General features: G+C 49.0%; 1 protein-coding gene, 1 non-coding gene and 1 pseudogene across 8 annotated transcripts in view; 2 read left to right on the top strand and 1 right to left on the bottom strand.

Annotated features, from left to right (window-relative positions):
• SRCAP (Snf2 related CREBBP activator protein) overlaps positions 1-21,755 on the top strand; it is a 47,905-nt gene that overhangs the window by 6,879 nt on the left and 19,271 nt on the right. For 4 of the 7 annotated variants that reach the window (XM_070064861.1, XM_070064857.1, XM_070064862.1 and 1 more), the window contains exons 5-21: positions 2,870-3,055; positions 3,286-3,426; positions 6,700-6,922; positions 7,038-7,312; positions 10,191-10,281; positions 10,399-10,488; positions 11,103-11,291; positions 11,377-11,708; positions 11,803-11,980; positions 12,865-13,001; positions 13,223-13,392; positions 13,516-13,708; positions 17,275-17,411; positions 17,499-17,685; positions 20,341-20,510; positions 20,893-21,158; positions 21,353-21,640. In XM_070064861.1, coding sequence (XP_069920962.1) covers positions 2,870-3,055; positions 3,286-3,426; positions 6,700-6,922; positions 7,038-7,312; positions 10,191-10,281; positions 10,399-10,488; positions 11,103-11,291; positions 11,377-11,708; positions 11,803-11,980; positions 12,865-13,001; positions 13,223-13,392; positions 13,516-13,708; positions 17,275-17,411; positions 17,499-17,685; positions 20,341-20,510; positions 20,893-21,158; positions 21,353-21,640 — 3,253 coding nt within the window. Of the gene's footprint in view, positions 1-2,869; positions 3,056-3,285; positions 3,427-6,699; positions 6,923-7,037; positions 7,313-10,190; positions 10,282-10,398; positions 10,489-11,102; positions 11,298-11,376; positions 11,709-11,802; positions 11,981-12,864; positions 13,002-13,222; positions 13,393-13,515; positions 13,709-17,274; positions 17,412-17,498; positions 17,686-20,340; positions 20,511-20,892; positions 21,159-21,352; positions 21,641-21,755 lie in introns of all 7 variants that reach the window. The other 3 variants (XM_070064859.1, XM_070064855.1, XM_070064856.1) reach the window with 1 other exon arrangement.
• LOC127487917 (small nucleolar RNA SNORA30/SNORA37 family) lies at positions 9,980-10,107 on the top strand. Its single transcript, XR_007915195.1, has one exon. It is a non-coding gene; the product is annotated as a small nucleolar RNA SNORA30/SNORA37 family (small nucleolar RNA).
• LOC127487918 (small nucleolar RNA U13) lies at positions 16,130-16,224 on the bottom strand (annotated as a pseudogene).

Genomic DNA, 21,755 nt, shown 5'->3' with positions numbered 1-21,755 from the left:
TTTAGTTCCATGTCTCAACTCTGACAGTATTTTAAAGATTTATTTTATTTACTTGAAGGCGTTACAAAGAGAGAGAAAGAGGTCGTTATCCACTGGTTCACTCCCCAAATGACCACAGCAGCCAAAGCTGAGCTGATACTCCCCAAATGACCACAACAGCCAAAGCTGAGCTGATCAGGAGCCAGGAGCTTCTTCCAGATCTCCCATGAGGGTGCAGGGGCCCAAGGACTTGAGCCATCTTCTGCTGCTTTCCCAGGTCATAGTAGAGAGCTGCATCGGAAGTGGAGCAGCTGGGACTCAAATCAGCACTCATATGGGATGTAGGCTGAGGCTTTAACCCGCTGTGCCACAGCGCTGGCCCCAGTTTGAGTTTTTTGGTCACTTCTGTTACAAAAACACTTCAAATGCTTTTTATTTATTTATTTGAGAGGCACAGTCACAGAGAGAGAGGGAGACAAAGAGGTCTTCCATCCACTGTTTCATTCCTCAAATGGCTAGAATGGCTAGAGCTGGTGCAATCTGAAGCCCAAGAGCTGGGAGCTGCTTCTGGGTCTCCCAAGCGGGTGCAGGGGCCCAAGCACTTGGGCCATCTTCCATTGCTTTCCCAAGCCATTAGCAGGGAGTTGGATTAGAGGTAGAGCAGCTGGAACTTGAACCAGCACCCTTATGGGATACCAACGCTGAAGGTGGAGTCTTTTTTTTTTTTTGACAGGCAGAGTGGACAGTGAGAGAGAGAGACAGAGAGAAAGGTCTTCCTTTTGCCGTTGGTTCACCCTCCAGTGGCTGCCACAGCCGGCGCGCTGCGGCCGGCACACTGTGCTGATCCAATGGCAGGAGCCAGGTACTTCTGGTCTCCCATGGGGTGCAGGGCCCAAGCACTTGGGCCATCCTCCACCGCACTCCCTGGCCACAGCAGAGAGCTGGCCTGGAAGAGGGGCAACTGGGACAGAAGCCGGCGCCCCAACCGGGACTAGAACCCGGTGTGCCGGCGCCGCAAGGCGAAGGATTAGCCTAGTGAGCCGTGGCACCGGCAAGGTGGAATCTTAACCTACTCTGCCACAGCGCCAGCCCCTCAAATGCTTTTTTTTTTTTTTTTTTTTTTTTTTTTTTTTACAGGCAGAGTGGACAGTGAGAGAGAGACAGAGAGAGAAAGGTCTTCTTTTGCCGTTGGTTCACCCTCCAATGGCTGCCGCTGCAGCCGGCGCACTGCGCTGATCCTGGCAGGAGCCAGGAGCCAGGTGCTTTTCCTGGTCTCCCATGGGGTGCAGGGCCCAAGCACCTGGGCCATCCTCCACTGCACTCCCTGGCCATAGCAGAGAGCTGGCCTGGAAGAGGGGCAACCGGGACAGAATCCGGCGCCCCAACCGGAACTAGAACCCGGTGTGCCGGCGCCGCAAGGTGGAGGATTAGCCTATTGAGCTACGGCGCCGGCCTTCCTCAAATGCTTTTTAAAGAAAAATTTTTTTTAATTTATTTTTTATTTTTAATAGGCAGAGTTAGAGAGAGAGAGAGAAAGGTCTTCCTTCCGTTGGTTCACCCCCCAGATGGGCGCTACGGCTGGCACTGCGCTGATCCAAAGCCAGGAGCCGGATGCTTCCTCCTGGTCTCCCGTGCAGGTGCAGGGAGACCCGCTGCCCTCCCAGGCCACAGCAGAGAGCTGGACTGGAAGAGGAGCAGCTGGGACAGAATCTGGCGCCCCAACTGGGACTAGAACCTGGGGTGCCGGTGCTGCAGATGGAGGATTAGCCAAGTGAGCCATGGCGCTGGCCAGTGAATTTTTTTTTAAGATTCATTTTTTTAGGATCAGTGCTGTGGCATGGGTTGAGCTGCTGCCTGTGATGCCAGCAACCCATATGGGAGCTGATTCGAAATGTGGCTGCCCCACTTCCTATCCAGCTCCCCACGAATGTGCCTGGGAAAGCAATGGAATATGGCCTGAGTGCTTGGGCCCCTGTACCCACATGGGAGATTTTAGAAGAAGCTCCTGACTGTTGGCTCCACCCTGGCACAATCACAGCCATTGTGGCCATTTGGGGAGTGAACCAGTGGATGGAAGACCTCTCTCTTGTAACTCTGCCTTTCAAGTAAGTAAGAATAAGCCTTTAAAAAAAGTTTATTTATTTGAAAGAGTTACAGAGAAACAGGGAGATTGACAGATCATCCATCTGCTGGTTCATTCCCCAGGTGGCAACAACAGTCAGGGCTGGGCCAGAGCAAAGCCAGTAGCTTCTTCCAGGTCCCACATGGGTGACAGGGGCCCAAACACTTGCTGCCAGATCAGAAGTAGAGCAACTGGGGCACGAAGCTGCTCCCATATAGGAAGCCAGCATTATAGGCCCTGGCTTAACCTATGCCAGAGTGCCGGCCTCAACTGTTAATTTTTCATGTATAATTTTGCAGTGTTTTTGTAATAATATGCAAATAGGATTGTGTAGCATATTTCTAAGTTTAATACAACATGAGCATGCTCTAAGTAGAATTCTCCAGTGATGGCAGATCTTCGTATCTGCAATGAAGGATGAAACATGTGCTCTCTGCCTCTCTGGGGAGCTCCCTTTGGGATCTGTTTTCTCAAGATTTGCCTGTTTATGTGATGTAGGGATCATATGAAATAATGAAAAGCATGACGTCTGGTGTCTGGAGTATTTAGACTTGGTTATTGATTCCTAGCTCTTACTTCTTTCAGAGAAATCACTGTGTCGCTGATTTCTTTCATCTGAAGAGAGCATAGTACCTATTTGTAGGGTTGGGATGTGGACTAGACACAGGCGTCAGACAATCAGCCTGGTTGGTGCCGAGGAAGCCAGCTGGGCAGTGAGGTGGAGTAAGTGTGCAGAAACTGTCGGCTGACCTAGCTCTTCCTCCTCAGGAAGCCGAGATTGAGACTCGGATTGCTGAGCTGCGGAAGGAGGGTTTTTGGTCACTGAAGAGGTTGCCCAAAGTTCCAGAGCCCCCTCGCCCCAAAGGCCACTGGGACTACCTGTGTGAAGAGATGCAGTGGCTGTCTGCTGACTTCGCTCAGGAGCGCCGTTGGAAGAGGGGTGTGGCCCGGAAGGTAGGGCCCCACTGGGTCACCTTTCATTTCCTTTTCTAATGTGCGTTCCCTTGATGGGGCATTAGTGGGAAGGGAACTGAGTAGAATGGTGCAGAGTGCTTTTTGATGCCCATAGTATCACGAGGCAAGCTGCAACTTCTCAAATTTCTTGACCTTGATTATTTTCTTGGTATTTGGGTGGGTGAGAGGTCTGGCTTTGAGTGTTTCCATGCTCGTCTTTGTTCTAATAGGTGGTGCGCATGGTGATCCGGCACCACGAGGAGCAGCGCCAGAAAGAGGAACGGGCCCGGAGGGAGGAGCAGGCCAAGCTTCGACGAATTGCTTCCACCATGGCCAAAGATGTCAGACAATTCTGGAGCAACGTGGAGAAAGTAGGCAGTAGGGAGTGGGAAAGGGAGATGGACCTGGGTTAGGTTGGTGGTTGGCACGGGTTAGGAAGGATCACAGCTCCTTGAGAGTGAATTTACAATTTGAAATGACTCTTACGATATTTCTGTTGTGCTTTGGATCTTTCTAGCAATGAATGCTGTGAAAAAGGAAATGTAGTGGCCAAATGTGGGCCTTTGGGGATGAACAGTACTCCTTAACCCCTCTAGGCACCTGTTTGCAGGGCATTTAGCCTGCTTCTCCTAAAGTGTATTTGTGTCATCTCACTGACTTATGCCATTAGTTTGTGTTGTCTGTATGTTAGGACAGTTGTCTCTTGGTATCCAAGGGCAGTTCCTGTGCTCCCCGTCTATGGACACCAAAATCCAAGGATGCTGAAGTCCTTTATATGAAGTTGTGTAATGTTTACATAAAGCCCATGCACATCTGCAAATTTTGAATTACTAATAGATTATATATGATAATGGAGGTGTTACTTTGTATTGATAGGAAATAATGAAAAACTGGACCTGTTAAGTACAGATTCACTTTTTATTTTTTAAAGATTTTTATTTGTATTTATTTGAGAGCTAGAGTTACAGACAAGAGTAGAGACAGAAAGATCTTCCATCTGCTGGTTCACTTCTCAAATGGCCACAATTGCTAGAGCTGGGCCAATCTAAAGCTAGGAGCTTCTTCTAGTCTCACACGAACGTGCAGACGTGCAGGCGTCCAGGCACTTGGGCTGTCTTCTGCTTTCCCGGGACATAGTAGAGAGCTGGATTGGAAGAGGAGCAGCCAGGACTAGAACCAGCATCCATTTGGGATGCCAGCGCCATAGGCAGAGGCTTAGCCTGCTATGCCACAGTGTCAGCCTCCAGATTCCAGTTTTTAAGTCAATGAGATTTTCCTTTAAAAAATTTTCTTTAAAAATATATTTGAAGCCGGCGCTGCGGCTCACTAGGCTAATCCTCCGCCTAGCGGCGCCGGCACACCGGGTTCTAGTCCCGGTCGGGGCGCCGGATTCTGTCCCGGTTGCCCCTCTTCCAGGCCAGCCCTCTGCTGTGGCCCGGGAGTGCAGTGGAGGATGGCCCAGGTGCTTGGGCCCTGCACCCCATGGGAGACCAGGAAAAGCACCTGGCTCCTGGCTCCTGCCATCGGATCAGCGTGGTGCGCTGGCCGCAGCGCGCCGGCCGCGGCGGCCATTGGAGGGTGAACCAACGGCAAAGGAAGACCTTTCTCTCTGTCTCTCTCTCTCACTGTCCACTCTGCCTGTCAAAAAAAAAAAAAAAAAAAAAAAAAAAAAATATATATATATATATATATATATATATATATATATTTGAGAGGTGGAGAGAGCTCTCCCAGTCTTTTTTAAAGTCAATGAGATTGTCCTTTAAAATTTTTTTTTTTATGTAATTGAGAGATGGGAGAGAGAGATTGCCCATCTGTTGGTTCACCCCCTAAATACCTGCAGCAGACAGGGTGAGCCAGTCTGAAGCCAGGAAGCAGGACTCAATTTAGGGCTCCCATATGGGTGACAAGGACATAAGTAATTGAGCTATGAGCTGCCACTTCAGGGTGTACATTAAGAAGCTGACATCAGGGCCGGCGCCGCGGCTCACTAGGCTAATCCTCTGCCCTGCGGCGCCGGCACACCGGGTTCTAGTCCCAGTCGGGGCGCCGGCTTCTGTCCCATTTGCCCCTCTTCCAGGCCAGCTCTCTGCTGTGGCCAGGGAGTGCAGTGGAGGATGGCCCAAATGTTTGGGCCCTGCACCCCATAGGAGACCAGGATAGATACCTGGCTCCTGCCATTGGATCAGCACGGTGCGCCGGCTGCGGCGGCCATTGGAGGGTGAACCAACGGCAGGAGAAGACCTTTCTCTCTGTCTCTCTCTCTCACTGTCCACTCTGCCTGTCAAAAAAAAAAATTTAAAAAAAATAATAATAAATAAATAAATAAATAAATAAAAAAACAATAAAAAGAATCTGACATCAGAAGCAGAGCTGGGAGTTAATCCCAGGTACTCTGTTATGGGATGTGGGCATCATAAGTGGTCTTTCTCTCTCTCTTTTTTTTTTTTTTTTTTAATTTATTTGTTTATTTGAGACAGGGTCACAGAGAGAGGGAGAGACAGAAGGAGGTCTTCCATTCACTAGTTCACTCCCCAAATGGCCACAATGGCAAGAGCTGGGCCAATCCTGTGCCAGGAGTTTCCTCTGGGTCTCCCACATGGGTGCAGGGGCCCAAGCACTTGGACCATCTTCCACTGCTTTCCCAGGTTATTGGCAGGGAGCTGGATCACAAGTGGAGCAGCTGGGACTTGAGCTGGTACCCGTATGGGATGCCGGCGCCTCAGGTGGAGGCTTAACCTACTATGCCACAGCACTGGCTGGCTGCCTACAAGTGGTCTGTCAACCATCCTATATTTCTGGGTTTCACATATTTTCAACTTGTGGCTGTTTGGCTCTGTAGATGTGGAACCCCACTTCAGACGGCTTGCTTTCTTTAAGATCTGTTTTATTTATTGAAAGAGTGATAGAGAAAGAGAAGAGACAGAGATCTTCCATCCGCTGGTTCATTCCCCAAATAGCCATGATGGTCAGGGCTGGACCAGGCTGAAGCCAAGAGCTCCATCTGGGTCTCCCAATGGGTGACAGGGTCCCAAGTGCTTGGGCCATCTTCTGCCTTTTCAGACACATTAGTTGGTATCTCGGTTGGAGGTAGAGCAGCCAGGGCTCTAACTAGTGTTCTGATATGGGATGTTGGCATGCCAGCATTGTGGATTGTGGCTTCATATGCCACAGGCTGGTCCCTAGTTTTGTTTTGTACATCCTTGACTTTTTTTTCTGCTAGAGGTACTTCTCTCCTGTTTGGCACGTGGGGGTACCTGTTTATTTTACCCTTTAGCTCTGAATGCATTGGTAGGGCTTTCCCAGCTGCCTGATGCTGAGCTGGCTCTTCTCTGCCTGTGCTCCCCTGTGCTTTCCTCAGAAGCACGCTATCGCACTCTTGAGATTGTTTAACCCTTCCTGATACCCCAGCCCAGAGAGCCTGGCAAAGGCCTCCCTAAACCTTAGGTGACAAAATGCATAGTTTTTTTTTAAAGATTTAATTTTTTATTTGAAAGTGCTACAGAGAGTGAAGGAGAAACAGAGATTTCCATTCCTACGGGCTCATGTGGGGTGCTGGCATTGCAGGCAACATCTTAATCCTCTGTGCAGCATTGCTGGCTCTAGTAAATGATTATTGTAATGACGAGACATAACTCTGGCAGGTGGTGCAATTCAAGCAACAGTCGCGACTTGAGGAAAAGCGCAAAAAAGCCTTGGATCTGCACCTGGACTTCATTGTTGGGCAAACTGAAAAATACTCGGACCTTCTGTCTCAGAGCCTCAACCAGCCTCTGCCCTCCAGCAAAGCTTGTTCTTCTCCTTGCCTTGGCTCTTCCTCAGCTGCCTCCAGTCCTCCACACCCGGCTTCCCGGCTGGATGAGGAAGGTGTGTGTTCTCTTTGGTCCTGTTACTTGTCCCCATGTACCCTTTCCAGAGCTGAAAAACCCACCCTGTGGCTTGCAGGGCCCGTGGACTTTGTGACCTTGTTCTCCTGCTATAGATGGGGACTTCCAACCCCAAGAGGAGGAAGAGGATGATGAGGAGACGATTGAGGTTGAAGAACAACAGGAAGGCAATGATGCAGAGACCCAGAGGCGTGAGATTGAGCTGCTTCGACGTGAGGGAGAACTGCCATTGGAAGAGCTGCTGCGCTCGCTCCCACCTCAGCTGCTGGGCGGGCCTTCCAGCCCCTCCCAAACCCCCTCATCTCATGATAGTGACACCCAGGATGGACCTGAGGAAGGCGGTGAAGGAGAACCTGTTCAAGAGTTGGAGGTATAGGCAGGGGTGGCGGGGAGGGTTCCAAGTGGGAGCAGAGGATGAGGTTCAGCGTCCAAGTACTGGGCTGTGAGGCTGGTAGTGGTTTCTAGGCGTCCTCCCTTATTGACAACAGGGCTCTCACTTGAAGACGGCTAAGGAAGAGTGTGGGCTTGGAGCAAGTTGTAGCCTGCAGTTGGCAGAGTTTCCAGTGCTGTAGTAGAAGAGTATATTGGACCCTTGAGGTGGCTGTGTGGTCTTTTTTTCTTTCTTCTATTTATTTATTTATTTATTTATTGAGTTTTTTATTTATTTTTTATTATTATTATTTTTTTAATTGGAAAGGTGGAATTACAGAGAGGCAGAGGCAGAGATGTGGGTGCAGGGGCCCAAGCATGTGGGCCCTCTTTGGCTGCTTTTCCCGGGCACATAGCAGGGAGCTTGATCAGAAGTGGAGCAGCCTGTCCTCCAATGAGCGCCCATATGTGATGCTGACACTATAGGTAGAGGCTTTACCAGCTATGCCACAATGCTGGCCCCAGAAAAATGTTTTGAAAATATAATGGTCGGCCAGCGCCGCAGCTCACTAGGCTAATCCTCCGCCTTGCGGTGCCGGCACACCGGGTTCTAGTCCTGGTTGGGGCACCGGATTCTGTCCCGGTTGCCCCTCTTCCAGGCCAGCCCTCTGCTGTGGCCTGGGAGTGCAGTGGAGGATGGCCCAAGTGCTTGGGCCCTGCATCCGCGTAGGAGACCAGGAGAAGCACCTGGCTCCTGGCTTCGGATCAGCGCAGTGCACCGGCCGCAGCGCGCCGGCTGCGGAGGCCATTGGAGGGTGAACCAACGGCAAAAGGAAGACCTTTCTCTCTGTCTCTTTCTCTCACTGTCTACTCTGCCTGTCAAAAAAAAAATAAATAAAATAAAAAATCATAATTAAATTGATCAAAACCAGTGATAAAATTTTTTAAAAATTTTCTTTATGTATGTATGTAATTATTAGAAGAGTTACAGAAGGAGAGGCAGAGAGAGAGAGGTCTTCCATCTTCTGGTTCACTCCCCAATTGGCCACAACAGCAGGAGCTGTTCTGGTCCGAGGCCAGGAGCCAGGAGCTTCTTCCAGGTCTCCCACATGGGTGCAGGGGCCCAAGGACTTGGACCATCTTCTGCTGCTTTCCCAGGCCATAGCAGAGAGCTGGATCGGAAGTGGAGCCCCTGGGGCTCGAGCTGGCACCCATACAGCATGGTGACACCACAGGTGGCGGCTTTACCCACTGCACCCTAGCGCCAGCCCCATTGTGTGGGACTTAAGAAAATATTCTTGCCACTTCTGTGAAATGGCCTTGGTAGCTTCTTTACTGGCTTATGAGATTGGGAGCTGGGATGTTAACTTGAAAACTTTTCAAGACCTAAGTGCTGTTTCTGTATTTTTTTTTTTAAGATTTTTTTTTTTTTTCTTATTTGAAAGGTAGAATGACAGAGATTAAGAGAGAACACATTTTCTTCCATCCACTGGTTCACTGCTCCTGAATGGTCACTATGGCCAGGGCTGGGCCATGCAAAATGTAGGAGCCCAGAACTCCATCCAGGTCTCCCACATAGGTGGCAGGGGTCCAAGTTCTTTAGGGCATCTTCTGCTGCTTTCCCAGCAGCCAGGACGTGAACATGCTGCTCTGATATGGGATATGGGCTTAATCCACTGCTGTAATGCTGACCCCTGTTTATATGTTTAAGTGGGGATAGTGTTTTCCTTCTTTTTTATTTGTAAATTGTATATTTGTATGTTTTAAAGGTGGAGGGGCTGGAAGTGGGGAAAGAGTTCTCATCTACTCGTTTACACTCTGCATGACCTGAGACAGCTGCTTCTGGGTCAGGCTGTAGTCAGTAGCCTAGAGTGCCATCTGTGTCTCCCATGAGGCTTGCAGGAACTCAAGTACTTGCCATTATCTGCTGCCTCCCAGGGTGTGCATTAACGGGATCAGAAGTAGAGCTGGGACTCCACCCCAAGTTCTCTGATAATGGGGTATGGGCATCCAAAGTAGAAACTTAACAACTGTTTAAAATGCCTGTTCTTTGAGCTTTCTTAATAAAAGTCTTTATAAACCTGTGGTGCAGTGGGTTAAGCTGCCACCTGCAGCACCAACATCCCATATAGGCACCAGTTTGAATCCCAGCTGCTTTGCTTCTGATCCACCTCACTGCTGATGTACCTGGGAAGGCAGTGAAGATGGCCCAAGTCCTTGGGTCCATACCACCCATGTGGGAGACCTGGATGGAATTCCTGGCTCCTGGCTGCAGTCTGACCCAAACCTGACCATTGCAGCCATTTGGGGAGTGAACCAGCAGATGGAAGAGTTCTGTCTCCCCTTATTTTGTCATTGTCATTTTCATATTTAAAATTCATTTGAAAGAGAGACACTGAGAGCTCTTCTATCCACTATTCACTCCTCAAATGGCTGCAATAGCTGGGGCTGGGTGAGGCTGAATCCAGATGCCTAGAACTCCATCCAGGTCTCCTACATGGGTGGCAGGGACCAAAGTCCTTGGGCCTTCTTCCATTACCTTCCCAGGTACATTAGCAGGGAGCTAGATTGGAAGTAGAGTAGCCAGTGCTTTGATGTGGAATGCCAGTGTGACAAGCTGTGGCTTAACCTGCTGTGGCTGTGTGGCAGTACTGATCCTGGGCCTCTGTTAGCACTTTCACAGGTCCTCTCCTAGGCAGTGGAGCCAGGATTTGGTAGCTGGTGCTGAGAGAAAACCCTTGATTGTATCTTTGCCCTGGACTGTACCAGTGGCAGTTGACACTCAATGGGACAGAGACCATTCTGTGACGTGTTATTCAGTATTATTTCTTTCTCCTGTTCCAACCTAAGACTCTCCCTTTTCATTGTCTGCCATTCAGGTGAAGGCTCCTCCTTCTGTCACACAGCGCAATAAACAACCTTGGCATCCAGATGAAGATGATGAAGAGTTTACTGCCAATGAGGATGAAGGTAAGCCCTGCTCTCTTTATTCTGTAGCCCGTTACCCCTTGAGTTAATTGTCTGGACCTGACCTTTCATGGTTTCCTGTGTGCATCTCCATTGATCCCGCTTCGTTCTCTTTCCTAGCGGAGGATGAAGAGGACACCATAGCAGCTGAGGAGCAGCTGGAAGGGGAGGTTGATCACGCCATGGAGCTGAGCGAGTTGGCTCGAGAAGGTGATACTCACCAGACCGTTTACCGAACCTGTGGTTGGCATCTCCTCTGTGCAGGTTGTCAGGCGGCATAAGAGATGAATGGGGCATTGTTTTTTTACACTGCCCCAGTGGAACTCCAGCTGTAACGACAAAGTCAGACTGATAAATGATAGGTGACAAGTAGGGAGTGACAAGTAACGGCCATAGTGGCCACTTGGGGGGTGAACCAACGGAAGGAAGACCTTTCTCTCTGTCTCTCTGTCTCTCTCTCACTGTCTAACTCTGCCTGTCAAAAAACAAATAAGTGCTTATGATGGAAGTTTGAACAGAGTGCTGTGGGAACTCAGTGGAGGGAGGAGCTATTTAAAGAGGATGTCGGTGCTGTTTGATCTGAACCTTGGATGCGAGGTTCACAGGGTGATAATGTTCTGAGCAGAAGGCTGCTCCCATGGTTCTAGCCCACATTACGGGCTTTGACTTTGTAGCTGCTGCTGAGAGTGAACTGCTTTGCATCCCCTCAGACCTGGGTCTAGCGGTGTCTTCAGAGACCTATGTAAAATGAACCGCACCATTCAGACCTCCCCTTCTCCTCTGTCTGGAGGCAAGCGGAAGTTTCTCCTTCATCTCTTCTCCAGGTGAGCTCTCTGTGGAGGAGCTGCTGCAGCAGTATGCAGGAGCCTATGCCTCTGACGCCTCTGTCCCCGGCTCAGAGAGCAGTGACGACGAAGAGGAAGAGGACATTGAGGTCAACAGCTCCGAGTGTGAAGCAGAGGGGGTCACGGAGACTGACGAGGCTGCTCAGGATGAGTCCAGCAGTCCGTCAGGTGAATGTGCGCTCACGAGGCAGGGACAGGGAGGGCAGGCCTTGGAGGAGCCAGTGTGAGCTCTAAGAAGGGTCTCCTGCTTTAGACTCTGCAGAGGACCAGAGTGAGGAGGAGGAGGAGGAGCAGTCAGAGGAGGAAGAAACGAGCGGGAGTTCAGAATCGGAGGAGTCTGAGTCCGATGAGTCTGAGGATGCCCAGTCGCAGAGCCAAGAGGAGGAAGAGGAGGAGGAGGAGGAAGAAGATTTTGGGGTGGAGTACCTGCTTGCCCGGGACGAAGAGCAGAGTGAGGCAGATGGGGGTAGTGGGCCTCCTACCCCAGGGCCCACCACCACTCTGGGCCCTAAGAAAGAAATTACCGACATTGCTGCAGCAGCTGAAAGTCTACAGCCCAAGGGTTATACCTTGGCCACTACCCAGGTATATCTAAGACCTTCCTCATTTCTTGACTTTGCCATTTCTCGGTGACAGGTACCTCAATTCCACTGTGACACCTCTTTTTCCTCCCTGTCAGGTGAAGACACCTATCCCCTTGCTCTTGCGGGGCCAGCTCCGTGAGTATCAGCACATTGGGCTGGACTGGCTGGTTACTATGTATGAGAAGAAGCTTAACGGCATTCTTGCCGATGAGATGGGGCTGGGGAAGACCATTCAGACCATCTCCCTGCTTGCCCACTTGGCCTGTGAGAAAGGTAACTGGGCAGGGCCCTTCCTTTGAGCCCTCTTGGCCAGCTTTCTGAGAACTTACTTAGTGGTAGCTTCAGCTGTAGAAAAGTGAAATATTTACTACTTTTTTGGAAAAATATTTTATTTGAAAGAGTACCAGAGAGAGGGGGAGCTCATGAGTAGGGAGCTGGATCGGTATTGGAGCAGCCAGACTCCAACTGGTGCTCTGGTTTGGGGCACTGTTGTTGCAGTCGGTGGTATAACCTGGTGGTACTACAACACTGCACATGTACACACACACACACACAGTTTTTTTTTAAAGAAGAGTAAAAGAAAAGTAATGGGAGGTGAGGTGAGGGGGCAGGGTAGAAAGAGATCTTCTGTTTGCTGTTTCACTTCTGAAATGACTGCAATAGTTAGAGCAATCCCCCCCCCCCCCGCATTTTTAGGTTTACTTATTTATTTGAAAGAGTGACAAAGAGAGGGAAAGAGAGATCTTACATCTACCAGTTTACTTCTGAAATGGCTGTGACAGCCAGGTCTCTGCCAGGCTGTAACCAGGAGCCAGGAATTCTGTACTGGTTTCCCATGGGGTGGCAGGGTCCCAGAGACCCAGGCCATTCCCTGCTTTTCCAGGTTTGTTAGCAGGAAGCTGGACTCAAATTAGCGCTCTGATAATGGGATGCTGGTATCGCAGGCGGCAGTTTAACATGCTGCACCATGACACTGGCTCTGATGTCTACCCTGTTGTTGCTATTTTAGTAGCTTCCTTGACTTTGTTCATTAATTGTATGGAGAAGGTAGCGTGGGTGCTGGTATTAGGAAGCACCATTAGGAGGGCGTGGTCAGGGCTAGATCTGAGGAACTGGAGCCACATTTCCTTACTGTCTTTCATTCTTTTGCTAAACAGGTAACTGGGGTCCCCATTTAATAATTGTTCCCACCAGCGTGATGTTGAACTGGGAGATGGAGTTGAAACGTTGGTGCCCCAGCTTTAAAATCCTCACTTATTATGGAGCCCAGAAAGAGAGAAAGCTCAAACGACAGGTTCGATCTTCCACGTGGCCGTTTCCCCCTCACCAGCGCCTCCTCTATCTTTCAGCCCGTTCATCAGAAGTGTTCCTTTCTCTGTCTTGTTGCCCCATTCTTCTGCTGCTACTTCATTTCTCCAGCCTGATTTTCTGTCCCTTGACATCCTTGGCGTCTGCTGTCTTTGCCCTCGTTCTTTTCATCATGCTATTGGCTGCTTTCTCTTTTTGATCCCTCAGGGCTGGACCAAGCCCAATGCCTTCCACGTGTGTATCACATCTTACAAGCTGGTGCTGCAGGACCACCAGGCGTTCCGCCGCAAGAACTGGCGCTATCTCATTCTGGATGAGGCTCAGAACATCAAGAACTTCAAGTCACAGCGCTGGCAGTCACTGCTTAACTTTAACAGGTAGAGAAGGGGATGGAATTGTTGACCTGAAGACTGAGATCCTGGGTTGAGGAATGTATCAAGGATGTGCAGAAGGTTGGGAACTTGCTGACCATTCTCCTGGTTCACTCTGTCTCTTTGCAGCCAGAGGCGCCTGCTCCTGACAGGAACTCCCTTGCAGAACAGCCTCATGGAGCTGTGGTCCTTGATGCACTTTTTGATGCCTCATGTCTTCCAGTCTCATCGCGAGTTCAAGGAATGGTTCTCTAACCCCCTAACTGGCATGATTGAGGGCAGCCAAGAATACAATGAAGGTCTAGTCAAACGCCTCCACAAGGTAGGGCCTGCAGCAGTTTGTTGGGAGTTCAGAACAACAGAGAACTAAGGGCAATGCCTAATAAACACTTGGGTAGGAGGAAGTTGGTGCTTAATCCAGTTGTCTTGGTGTTCCAGGGACTAACCAGTTCCCCAGTGGATTGACTTCACTTTGGTCTTTCTTCTTGTTTTCTTTTCTTTTCTTTTTTTTTCTTTTTTTTTTTTTTTAAGATATATTTATTTATTTGAAAGCAGAGTTACACAGAGAGAGGAGAGGCAGAGAGAGAGAGAGAGTCTTCCATCTGATGGTTCACTCTCCAGTTGGCCACAACAGCCGGGGCTGTGCCGATCCAAAGCCAGGAGCTAGGAGCTTCTTCTGGGTCTCCCATGTGGGTGCAGGGACCCAAGAACTTGGGCCATCTTCCACTGCTTTCTCAGGCCATAGCAGAGAGCTGGAATGGAATTGGAGCAGCCGGGACTCGAACTGGCGCCCATATGGGATGCTGGCGCTTCAGGCCAGGGTGTTAACCCGCTGAGCCACAGTGCCGGCCCCTCCTTGTTTCTTTAATTATGTTTTCATCCCTGTTTTCTTTGAGTAGAACTAAATAGCAGTGAGTTCTTGCTTATATTTCTCTTTATCTGGGTTTCTTCAATTTCTTATTTATTGTTGGTTTGTGTGCTCTGTCCCTGCCCTCCACACAGGAAGGGTAGATGGTCATCCTTGGGTCCTCCTTTGCCCAGCTTTCAAATAACACTTTCCAGTGCTCTGATCTTTACTTTGTGTCTTTTCAATTTGTCTCACAGGCATACTCATTCTTAGGGCTTTGACTGTTTCCTATGTGATAATGATTCCCCAATTTGTATTTTTAATATTTTAATTGTTTTTAAAGATTTATTTTATTTATTTGAAATGCAGAGTTTGGGAGGGAGATACCTTCCATCTACTGGTTCACTCCCCAGATGGCCCCAACAGCTAGGGCTGGTCCAGGCTAGAGTGAGGAGCTTCATCTGGGTCTCCCACATGGGTGCAGAGGCAAGGACTATGGGCCATCTTCCTCTGCTTCCCCAAGAACATTAGCAGGGAGCTGGATTGAAAGTAGAGCAGCTGGTAGGCCGGCGCCGCGGCTCAACAGGCTAATCCTCCACCTTGCAGTGCCGGCACACCGGGTTCTAGTCCCAGTCGGGGCGCCGGATTCTGTCCCGGTTGCCCCTCTTCCAGGCCAGCTCTCTGCTATGGCCCAGGAGTGCAGTGGAGGATGGCCCAAGTCCCTGGGCCCTGCACCCCATGGGAGACCAGGATAGCACCTGGCTCCTGCCTTCAGATCAGCGCAATGTGCTGAGGGTGAACCAACGGCAAAAGGAAGACCTTTCTCTCTGTCTCTCTCTCTCACTGTCCACTCTGCCTGGTAAAAAAAAAAAAAAAAAAAAAAAAAAAAGTAGAGCAGCTGGGACTCCAACTGGCACCCATATTGGATACTGGTGCTGCAGGCTGGGGCTTTAACCCTATGCGCCACAACGCTGGCCCCCAGTCCTTTCATTTTCTAGATGTCTTGACCTATATTTAAATTTATGACTTGATATCCTCAAGTGAAAGTTCCTCTTGAATTAAATCAGTTCTAAGGCAGGTATGTCTCCTTAAAACCTGTTGTCGCCACCCCATCTTTGTCAGTGACACCCTCATTTGGTAAACCAAGCAAGAAGTCCTAAGTGTTCCTTAACTACTCTTCCTTCACTTACCTCCATTCTTTCACTTTTGTGTCACTCTAGACATTGATGGTTGTGTCCTATTAAATTTCATATTTTGAGATTACAGATTTTTTTTGGTAAATATTTGTTTTTGTTTGAAAGGCAGTTACAGAGAGAGAAAGATCTTGCATTCACATCCTCTGGTTCACTCCCCCAATGGCTGCATGGCCAAGTCTGGGCCAGGCTGAAGTCAGGAACCAGGAGCTTCTTCCAAGTCTGCCATGTGGGTGCAGGGGCCCAAGCAGTTGGGCCATCCTCCATAGCTTTCTCAGGTGCCATTAGTAGGGAGCTGGAACAGAAGTGGAACAGCCAAGATTTGAACTGACTCCCATATGGGATGCCCACACTGCAGGTGGTGGCTTTACCTGATAGGCTACAGTGCTGGCCCCGGGTTACAGATTTGTTTTTGGTTTTCTATCCTTTCTTTTTCTTTTCTTTTCTTTTTTTTTTTTTTTTTTTGTTTCTTTTTTTTTCCTTTTTCACGTCAGATAGGTCATGTGCCGGTGTCATAACAAGGTTTAAGGCTAGCTCTCTGCTGTGGCCAGGGAGTGCAGTGGAGGATGGCCCAAGTGCTTGGGCCCTGCACCCCATGGGAGACCAGGAGAAGCACCTGGCTCCTGCCATCAGAGGCCATTGGAGGATGAACCAATGGCAAAGGAAGACCTTTCTGTCTCTCTCCCTCACTGTCCACTCTGCCTGTCCAAAAAACAAAAAACAAGGTTTAGAGGGCAGCACATCTCACACAGCTGTGTGAGCAACCCAGTCATCACACTTATGAACCACAAAAAGGATCCGTTTTCTATCCTTTCAAGGCTGCAGGTTTTTTTCTCAGCTTCTCTCCTGGATTTATTTTTGTAATCCTGGAAACTTACACATACTCTTTTTTATTTTTTTTTAAGATTCATTTATTGGGCTGTTGCTGTGGCATAGCAGGTAAGGCCTCTCTGCCTGCAGTGCTGGCATCCCATATGGGCCTGGTTCAAGTCCCGGATAGTCCACTTTAAATTCAACTCTCTGCTATGGCCTGGGAAAACAGTAGAAGATGGCCCAAGTCCTTGGGCCCCTGCACCCACGTGGGAGACCTGGAGGAAGCTCCTGGCTCCTGGCTTCAGATCGACCCAGCTCTGGCTATTGCAGCCATTTGGTGAGTGAACCAGTGGATGGAAGGCCTCTCTCTCTACCTGTCTCTGTAACTCTGCCTATGAAATAAAATAATATTTAAAAAAAAAAAAAAAAAAGATTGATTTATTTGAAAGGCAGAATCACAGAGAGGGGAAAAGCGAGCAGTCTTCCATCTGCTGGTTCACTGCCCAACTAGCTGCAATGGCCAGGGCTGAGCCAGGCAGAAGCCAGGAGTTTCATCTCTCACATGGGTGCAGTGGCCCAGGGACTTTGGCCGTCTTCCACTGCTTTCCCAGGGCATTAGTATCAGAAGTGTCACAGCCAGGACTTGAACCAGCTCCCATATCAGATGCTGGCATTGCAGGTGGCAGCTTAATCCACTACATCACAGCACTGGCCCCAGCACACACTTTTCAAACTGTAGTTTCTCTCTCCAGCGTATTAGCTGATCTAGGTTCAGTGCTGCTTTCTGTCACTTTGTAGGTTGTGCTGTTGTTATCCTTGTGTCTGTCTCCGTTAGCAGACAGTTCCCTGAGAGAGGGCTTGCATCTGACTCATCTCTGTGTGGTTGGTGTCTGGCGTACCGCCTGACGCCATGAGTGTTTGCTGATGGGCTAACCCAGCATTCTACTGAATGTCAGGCCAAGACTCAGCTAGAGGGGAAGGCTGGGGCTTAGTGGCCGCTCTTCTCCGTTCAGCCTCCTGCCTATTTGCTTTTAGGTTTTGCGACCTTTTCTGCTGCGCCGAGTTAAAGTGGATGTTGAGAAGCAGATGCCTAAAAAGTATGAGCACGTTATCCGCTGCCGGCTCTCCAAACGCCAGCGCTGTCTCTATGATGACTTCATGGCACAGACGACGTAAGGGAGGGATGAGAGGTCCTGGAATCCCATGTTGGAGTGCATGTGACTGTCACCATGTCTCATTCATTTTTCTTCTCTTCCCAGAACTAAGGAGACACTAGCCACAGGCCATTTCATGAGTGTCATCAACATTTTGATGCAGCTGCGAAAAGTTTGCAATCATCCAAATCTGTTTGATCCTCGACCTGTTACCTCCCCCTTTATCACCCCAGGCATCTGCTTCAGCACCGCCTCTCTGGTGCTAAGGGCTACTGATGTCCACCCTCTTCAGGTAAGTAGTTCCTCACAAGGCTGTTGGCTCTGTACCGACCCTGTGTCTCTTTGTTTAGGCTGGGATTTGACTTTTGCATCTGTACTACTTCCCTTATTTCCAGTGCTTAGTCCAGTTCTCTTGTTTCATAATTTTCTAGCAGTGTGGCTTTTGGCAAATTCCTTAACCCCTAACCTGAGTCTTTCTAGTCTGTCAAAACAGTGACTGTAAGGCCTACTCTGATCTGTGAATTGAGTTAATATTTTGGAAATGCCAAGACCTACATTTGGCATATTTATAGATACTTTGTAAATAATTGTTTTTCTTAACTCTTTCCCTCTTTTTGACTATGCCCCTAATTTTTTTTAATTACAGTGAAATACATGTACAAATTTCACATTTTAATGAGTTTTGTGTGTGTAGTCCAGTAGCATTAAGTATGTTCACATTATTACGCACCTGTCACCACCATACATCGCCAGCACTTCTCATCTTCCACTTGGAAACTCCATGCCTGTTAAACATCCCCCTTCCAGCACAGTACTGGGATCCAGCAGTCTACTTTTCTGTCTCTGAATTGAACTGCTTTCAGTACTTTTGTTAATGGAATCATGAAGTACTTATCTTTATAAAAAGTGCATATCATTAGAAAACTATGTATGGATTTCATTTTTTTTTTTTCACCAAAATAGGTTTATCTTTTTTTTTTTTAACGATTTATTTACTTGAAAGGCAGCATTACTGAGGCAGAAGCAGGGGGGCGTATTTCCATCCACTGGTCCACTACCCAAATGGCCTCAATAGCTGGAGCTGGGCTGATTGGAAGCCAAAAGCCAGGAGCCAGGAGCTTCTTTTGGGTCTCCCATGCGAGTGCAGGGGCCCAAGGACTTGGGCCATCTTCCATTGCTTTCTCAGGCCATAGTAGAGAGCTGGATCGGAAGTGGAGCAGCCAGGACTTGAAGCGGCACCCATATAGGATGCAGGCACTGCAGGTGGAGGCTTTACCTGTTAGGCCACAGTGCTGGCCCCTGTTTTATTTCAATATGAAGTTTTGATTTTTTTTTTTAAGATTTATTTTTTTTTTATTTGAAAGAGTTACAAAAGAGAGATAGAGCCAGAGAGAGAGAGGTCTTCCATTCCATTGGTTCACTCCCCAAATGACCGTAGCGGTAGGAGCTGAGCTGATCCAAAGCCAGGAGCTTCTCCCAGGTCTCCCATATGGGGGCAGGGGCCCAAGAACTTGGGTCATCTTCTACTGCTTTCTCAGGCCATAGCAGAGAGCTGGATCAGAAGAGGAGCAGCTGGGACTCTAACTGGTGCCCATATGGGATGCTGGTGCTGCAGGCTGGAGCTTTAACCCACTGCTCCACAGTGCTCACTCTGATTTTTTTTTTAAAGATTTTTGAAAATTATGTATTTGAAAAACAGAGTGACCTAAAGAGAAAAAGGACTTTCAGTCTGTTGGCTCAGATGACTGCAGCCAGGAGCCCAGGAACTCCATTTGTGTTCCACATGGGTGCAGGGGCCTGAGTACTTGGCTGTCTTCTGCTGCTTCCCCAGGTGCATTAGCTAGCACCGGGCTGCATTGGAAGTGGAGCAGTCAGGACTCAAAACCAGCGCTCCAGAAATCAGATGTGGGCACTGCAGGTTATGGCTTAACTGTTGTGCCACAATGCTGACCCCTTATGTTTGTGGGGGTTTTTCTTTTTATTTGAACGACAAATTTTTTTAATTTGATGGTTCTTTTTGAGATGTCCACAACAGCGTGGGCTGGCCAGGCAGCTGAGGCTGGGAGCTTGGAACTCAATAATCTGGATCTTTCATGACCTGGACAGAGAACCAACTACCTGAGCTGTCATCTGCCCTCTGTTCGGAAGGCAGGCTGATCAGGGAGTTGGAATTGGAAGCAGAGCTGGAACTGGACCCCAGGCACTCCAGTTGGAGATATGGGCATTTCAGATACCCGCTCCTAAACTTTTAATCCCAGTTTTTCACAAACTTTTGGAACTGTTGCATATGTCACACTTTGCTTATCCTTTTATTTATTGATGGACACTTGGATTGTTGTCAACTTACGAACTGTGAACTTGGGGGTGTATAAATACTGCTTCCTGTTTGGGTATAGATCCACAGTAAAATCACTCTGTTATATGCTTTGTATTGCTTATGTTTTGAGGAACTGCCAAAATGTTTTCCCTAGTAGCTCTATGTTTTTACATTCCCATGAGCAGTGCACAGGGTTCTGGTTTCTCTGCATACTGGCCTAAGGATGTGTTTTTGGTAATTGCCATGTTAATGAGTATCTCATTGTGGTTTTGATTTGTGTCTCTTTGACTAATAACGTTGAGCCTTTTACATATACTTATTGGGCATTTGAGTATCTTCTTTGGAGACCTGTCTATTCATGGCCTTGCTGATTTTTTAAAAATCAGGTAATTTGGTTGAATTGTTGAGTTACAGTAGGTAAGCCCTTATGGTTTGTAAATATTTCAGCCCATTCTGTGGGTTGCATTCTCACTCAGTTGATAATGTCCATCGGTGTGCAAATGTTTAAATTTTAGTGTATCCCTGTTTATCCTTTTTTCTTTTATTACCTGTGCTTTTGGTGTCATATCCAAGAAATCATTCTCAAATTGGCCTCTGTGACAGTTTGCTTTGTATTCCTTCTTGTGGCAGCGAATAGACATGGGTCGGTTTGACCTCATTGGCCTGGAGGGTCGTGTTTCTCGATACGAGGCTGACACATTTCTGCCCCGGCACCGCCTCTCCCGCCGGGTCCTGCTAGAGGTGGCTACTGCTCCTGACCCCCCACCCCGGCCCAAGCCCGTCAAGATGAAGGTCAACAGGTACCAGGACGAAGGCCTGAAGGGATAGATTCTTAGGAAGAGTGGCTCTAGCTGGATGGAGAGGATGGGAGTGTGGGGAAAAGCTGGAGGCCTCGGCTAGAGTGTTGATAAGGGATAGGTGCGACGTGCTGTGGGGGATTGGTGGAGAGTAATGGGGAGAGGCCCTTGTGTTTGTCATGGGTTGTTCCCACCCCCCTGCCTCTCCCATAGTCTCTCTCCTTGGTGCTTTCTGATGATCTTGGGTTTCTTTCTGTCATTTTTCTTCGAGTCTCTTTTCTTTCCTCTCTTTGTTTTTATGATCTCTGTCTGACTCAAGTTCTTTGTTTCGTTTCCTCCTCATTTTCCTTCCCTCTTTATTCTTTTGATTTTGTTTTTCTCGTAGGATGTTGCAGCCTGTCCCCAAGCAAGAAGGCCGTACAGTGGTGGTGGTGAATAGTCCACGGACGCCCGTAGGCCCTGTCCCCATCCGACCCCCTCCAGGCCCTGAGCTCTCAGCTCAGCCCACCCCTGGCCCAAGTCCCCCAGTGCTGCCAGCACCACTGATGGTATCAGCCCCGCCTGCCGGACCCCCACATATTCCTGCATCCCGGACCCCTGGTCCTGTTCTCTTGCCTCCACTGCAGCCGAACAGTGGTCCTCTTCCTCAGGGTGAGTTGAAAGGGGTCATGGGTGGTGTCCAAAAAAGTCAAACTGGGGAAGAAATAATGAAATTAATGGTTTGAGGAGCTGGGCTGGGGACAAGGACCTGGTGTTTGATGGATTGCTAGAGAATGTGGAGGCTTCTGGGACCAGGCTTAGATTAATCAGGGTGTGTCTGACAGGTGTTCACTCTGTGTCTGCAGTGTTGCCATCCCCCCTGGGGGTCCTGAGCGGGACCTCAAGGCCTCCGACGCCAACTCTGTCCCTGAAGCCAGCCCCGCCTGCCCCAGTTCGCCTGAGTCCAGCCCCACCCCCAGGCTCCTCTAGCCTGTTGAAGCCCCTGACTGTGCCACCAGGCTACACTTTCCCTCCTGCTGCTGCAACTACCACCTCTGCCACCACTGTGACTGCTGCCACCACAGCAGTGCCAGCTCCAGCTCCTGCCCCACAGCGCCTCATCCTGTCTCCTGATATGCAGGCTCGTCTGCCCTGTAAGTTCCCAGGGCTCTCTAGTGAGGGACTGGAGATGGGAGGAAGGCTTGTTCCTGTGCTAGGGATCTGGAAGAGAAAAGCTTAGGAACATGATAGGTTCAAAGTTTAGGCAGC

The sequence above is a fragment of the Oryctolagus cuniculus genome, chromosome 19, assembly GCF_964237555.1.
Source record: "Oryctolagus cuniculus chromosome 19, mOryCun1.1, whole genome shotgun sequence".
NCBI classification, from domain to species: Eukaryota; Metazoa; Chordata; class Mammalia; order Lagomorpha; family Leporidae; genus Oryctolagus; species Oryctolagus cuniculus.
Note: the sequence above shows the minus strand (reverse complement) of the source record. Positions and strands in the feature narration are given on the sequence as shown.